The sequence below is a fragment of the Notothenia rossii genome (genome assembly GCF_949606895.1).
Source record: "Notothenia rossii genome assembly, contig: scaffold_187, whole genome shotgun sequence".
NCBI lineage: Eukaryota > Metazoa > Chordata > Actinopteri > Perciformes > Nototheniidae > Notothenia > Notothenia rossii.
The window spans coordinates 2,416-7,500 of record NW_027639705.1 but is presented as its reverse complement, the minus strand read 5'-3'; the positions used below and the strand labels follow the sequence as shown (position 1 = coordinate 7,500).

Sequence of the window (5,085 nt, the reverse complement as noted above, 5' to 3'; positions counted from 1 at the left end):
CACACACACACACACACACACACACACACACACACACACTATGGTTATCCGTGTGTTAATCACTGATGTTGTCCTGCTGAGGCTGCTCGGCTGTTAGCTCATGCTTAGAAGCTGTTATTTTATGAAAGCAGGCCAGTGTGATCGTTTAGAGATTATCCCCGTGCTGCTTCCACTTCTCTAATGACGCCTCTCTGTTGGGGCCGGGCAGACCTTCTATAACGTGACGGTGGAAAGCTGCAGCGCCGGGTCCGTGTGCTGGGAGGAGGGGAACCTCACCTGGGCTCAGCTGAACTCCTCCTGGATCGACTACCAGCAGAAATGTAAGCGTGCTTTTATGGTCGTTTGTGCATAGCTATAGAATATCACGGACGACCTCATATTTGACTTTCATGAAGAACGTACGCTAGAGGAGACCAGAAACGATTTTAAGCTTTGTCTTGCCCCTTTTGAACTTGACAGAAACTATTTGAACATTTTTTCTTTTCTTTTATACCTTGAACGTGTTTTATTTGGCTTCTCTTTTTTATAATTATTATTATTAATGTTTGTTTTACTTCTAACATGTTCAATAAATGGACTAATACAAAACTAATATGCCAATGAGTTCACAGGCCCCTCCTCCAACTGAGCAACACACTAACACAGATACAATAGTGCAAGTAAATACAAATGAAATAGAATATAAATATTGCAGTAAGAGTCTGTATACAGGTAATAGGAATATAATCTAGATAAATAATTGGCGAGATGCAAACAGATGAAATGATGGAAGCTCTTTCTAAAGTGCAGGTGTTTAACAGTCAGAACAGTTTGTTGGATCCGATGTGACACTCACAACGTTAAAGAATAAAGCAAAGAGGAATCATTCAAACACAGAGGTGGTTGAAGTTAAAGGTCACATGTCATGGCCATTTCCGCTGATCATAATTCCATTGTTGAGGTATACTAGAATAGAAAAATACTTTGCAATGTTCCAAACTCACATTGGTTTCTCAAAGCATCTCTGTAAAGTATGTGTATTCAGCAGTATTCACTTTCTCCACTAAACGGCTTGCTGCAGCTCCCCCCCCCCCCCCCCTCCCTGTGAGCCCAGTGTGCTCTGATTGGTCGGTACGTTGTGAATCGCGATGAGCTCCGTGGAGGTGTGATTTCCTTGTTTAGCGATACACAGCCAAACATGGGCGCGGGAAGGGGGGTGCTGAGGGCGCTGCAGCACCCCCTAGCGGCAGGCAGGGGGTGCGGAGCTCCCCTGTCTGAATTATTATTTGACGGTTTTTGCTGCTCCCGCTGTGCATAATCTGTGTAATATGTAGTCAATAAATTCCACATTGTTGGTAAAATAATATTTTGGCCTGCCCCGAATGTTTTTTCTGTAGCCCCGGACAATTCTACCTCAATAATATAATACATTAACCGTGCTTTACGTGAACCTCATCAAGACACTAGAAAGGACGGCAGGACTGTAATTTCCCGTGTTCAGTGAATGCAACAGAGGCAAGATACCAGACCAATCAGAGAGTTGCATGGAAATAAAAGTGTGCTTGTGTCATTCAAGCTCACGGCTCTGTGTGTGTGCGGAATAGCGCATTTACTGTGTGTGAGAGAGGGGGAGAGAGAGAGGGACCGGTGCCAGCAGCAGGGACCGTGTTGTTAGCATCTGGTTAGCTAGCTGCACTAACGGACATACGGAGCTATTTGTTCCACAACAAGCTGGAGGAGAGCTCTCCTCTCAGACTGAGGAGCTCAGGTGAGCTAAAGGACTCTCTGAGTGTTTAGATAGTTCACTTTAGTCTAAGTTATCTCAGTGGGTCTCAAACGGTTTGGTCAAAAATTATTCAAAAGATTATTTCCGCGGCACACCTTCATATGATCATTATGGTTATAAAAAAAATAAGAGAATAAAGGAAAAACAGTTATGAAATACTATATGGCAGTAAAACAAGAATACAGTTTGAAAGGGGAGTGATTTGTAAAATATCCATAAAGAAAAAGAACATCTGCTTACAGTTGTGTTTCATCTGGGTGTTGAGAGATGTATCCATAGATCTCTTAATGTTGTTCTCAAAGTGCACCAGATTGATGCTTTTAACTTCAATATTTAAAAAAAATCTTCCCGGGGGAGTATCCCCCCGGACCCCCCTAGAGGTCCCCACTCGTAAAAAATAGCACTTTACCCCTGCCTATATGCCGTGAGCTGATTATCGAGCCTTCATTGTAACAGTCGCGGGTTTACTGTGTGTTTGCGTATGGGGAGTTTTTTTGTGCGTGCTCTAGTGCCCGTAATAGTGTTCACTGGAGTCCAGCACCTCAGCACCCCCACTCAAAATACCTTCCCGCGCCTCTGCAGCCAAACACAGCCAAACTCACCCTGAACATACACAAAGTCACAGCCGAAGTAAAAACAATAAGTGTGGCTTGATATTGAGTAAGAACAAGGCTTATAGGTTGATAAACGCTGTGAGGATGGGTCTGCAGAGACTGTCTGTTATCAGCCTGCAGCACGGAGCAGAGATCAGCAGGGCTGCCTGCACTGAGCGTCTGTGTGTGGATTGGTCAATTTGGACCAATCAGCGGGGGCTTAACGTAACGGCTCCGCGGCCGTAACGTAACGGCTCCACGGGTTGGCCCATTTAGTTCCGGGTACGTGCTTTCGTAAGCACGTACCCGGAAGAATCAAATGGATGATGACGTCATGATGACGTTTCACCAACGAGGCGTTTTGGGGAGGTCTTCTCTGTGTTAGAGTTTTACTCCCTACAGGGTGTACTTTGAGGGTTTTTGACTCTGCAGACCGTTCACATGCAGAAAAACCTTCATAACACCAGTGGCGTTTTCTCCTGGAGGCCAAGGGAAGCCAGGCTTCCCCTGTTTTTTCGGATTGTAGTTATAATTTTAATAAATAAATAAAAACACTTCGTTTAGTTTCGGAAATTCTTTGTTGTGTGTTGCTGCCGGCCCGTCTCTCCCCCATTCTCATTGAGTATTTTACAAAGAGTGAAACAGCGCCCCTCTAGATGTTATGGTGAAACAGTATATTGCACTCTCTGTTGCGAGAGGAGGCCAGCCGAAATTTGCTTCCCTTGGTGAAAAAAAATGGAGGAATTGACCAATCAGATGAGGCTCACGTCATGCCCCTGCCAACCTGTGATTGGTCAGGGCCATGCCAAGGGAAGCCAGAGGCGGCTGTCTTCCCTTGCCTCACAATCCAATCAAATCGCATCAACTTAGTGGTGCAGTGACGCGTCCCAAAAAGCGGAAGTAAGCTGCGCCCGGTTTACCTCGACAAAATAGCAATGGGATATCTCCATAGGATTTTGGAAAATAGCTCAAAATAAGGTCAGTGGAAAACGAACCTGTTAGGTAAATGCACGTTTTGTTCAGTCGGATAATATCCACATGTCTACCCTACTTTAATAATTTTCAAATCATAAATCTAATCGATAGAAGATAGATAGCGTCACTGCACCACTCTCACCGCCGTTAGAAAGTAGCAAGCAACTGAAGCAAGTGCAATTATGGAGGGTGGAGATTTGGAGTATTTAATCAAAAATAATTGTACTAAACTTCCGCTGCAGCAGCAACAACAAATACAATCTGATGACAGGCCAATGCCCAAACCGGAGCTGTGAACAGTGAGGAACAAAGGAGCGAACCGGACGTAAAACGTTAAAGGTCTCCTGATTTAGTTTGTGAATGAATGCTTATTAGAGTTTCGGCTGGAGAGTGCGTGCGGACCTGTCGGTCAGATAACAGGCGTGTGTAAGTCCTGCATTTGTTTGATACAAATGTGTGTAAAATGATACCGGGCGCTGTAATCACTCATCTGGTTACGTTATTACATTGACCACCACACCCCCCCCCCCCACCCCAAAAGAAAGGACGTATTATTGGCTTCACCTAATTTTTTCCCCACGCCACGCTACTGCATAACACACAAGGGGACGGGTAAGAACCGGAAAAGCATGACATGTGACCTTTAAATATGATATTGCTGTACAGCGCTATAAGAGACATGTTACCTTAGCAGTCACTTCAGACAGCTAACCTGTTCTGACCTTATTCAGTCTTCGTGTTGCTTCCTCTGACCTCTCAGACTTTACAGGATCCCCTTATTTAGCAGATACCAAACATTCCAATGTAAACAGCTGCTGGTGAAGAGATGGGCCTCAAGGGAACACCATGCATTACTCACTGAGTCACTAGCATGGCTCCAAACTCCTGATTACATCAAGCAGATTGCACAGTGGCTGCTCCAGAGAGGAGTCTGTGACATCTGAGACACAAAGATCCTTTCAGTCCCGTGACTCAGCTGATGGTCTCTACCTGCTCAAAGGCTCCTTTACCTGCCTCTGAAGCCAGCTGACCAGAACATGAACCCACACACACCTGAGAGCCAGCTGACCAGAACATGAACCCATAAACACCTGAGAGCCAGCTGACCAGAACATGAACCCACACACACCTGAGAGCCAGCTGACCAGAAAATGAACCCACACACACCTGAGAGCCAGCTGACCAGAACATGAACCCATAAACACCTGAGAGCCACCTGACCAGAACATGAACCCACACACACCTGAGAGCCAGCTGACCAGAACATGAACCCACACACACCTGAGAGCCAGCTGACCAGAACATGAACCCACACACACACCTGAGAGCCAGCTGACCAGAACATGAACCCACAAACACCTGAGAGCCAGCTGACCAGAACATGAACCCACACACACCTGAGAGCCAGCTGACCAGAACATGAACCCATAAACACCTGAGAGCCACCTGACCAGAACATGAACCCACACACACCTGAGAGCCAGCTGACCAGAACATGAACCCACACACACCTGAGAGCCAGCTGACCAGAACATGAACCCACAAACACCTGAGAGCCAGCTGACCAGAACATGAACCCACACACACCTGAGAGCCAGCTGATCAGAACATGAACCCACAAATACCTGAGAGCCACCTGACCAGAACATGAACCCACACACACCTGAGAGCCAGCTGATCAGAACATGAACCCACACACACCTGAGAGCCAGCTGACCAGAACATGAACCCACACACACCTGAGAGCCAGCT

At 46.2% G+C, this 5,085-nt stretch overlaps 1 protein-coding gene across 5 annotated transcripts in view; it reads left to right on the top strand.

Annotated features, from left to right (window-relative positions):
- Positions 1-4,368, top strand: part of LOC307027511 (sodium-dependent phosphate transport protein 2B-like) — a 12,269-nt gene extending 7,901 nt beyond the window's left edge. Inside the window, exons 9-10 of one of the 5 annotated variants that reach the window (XM_079695778.1) lie at positions 209-320; positions 4,334-4,368. In XM_079695778.1, coding sequence (XP_079551904.1) covers positions 209-320; positions 4,334-4,353 — 132 coding nt within the window. In that variant the 3' untranslated portion in view covers positions 4,354-4,368. Of the gene's footprint in view, positions 1-208; positions 321-4,064; positions 4,251-4,333 lie in introns of those variants that run through there. The other 4 variants (XM_079695776.1, XM_079695775.1, XM_079695777.1 and 1 more) reach the window with 4 other exon arrangements.
- Positions 4,369-5,085: the final 717 nt, after the last annotated feature.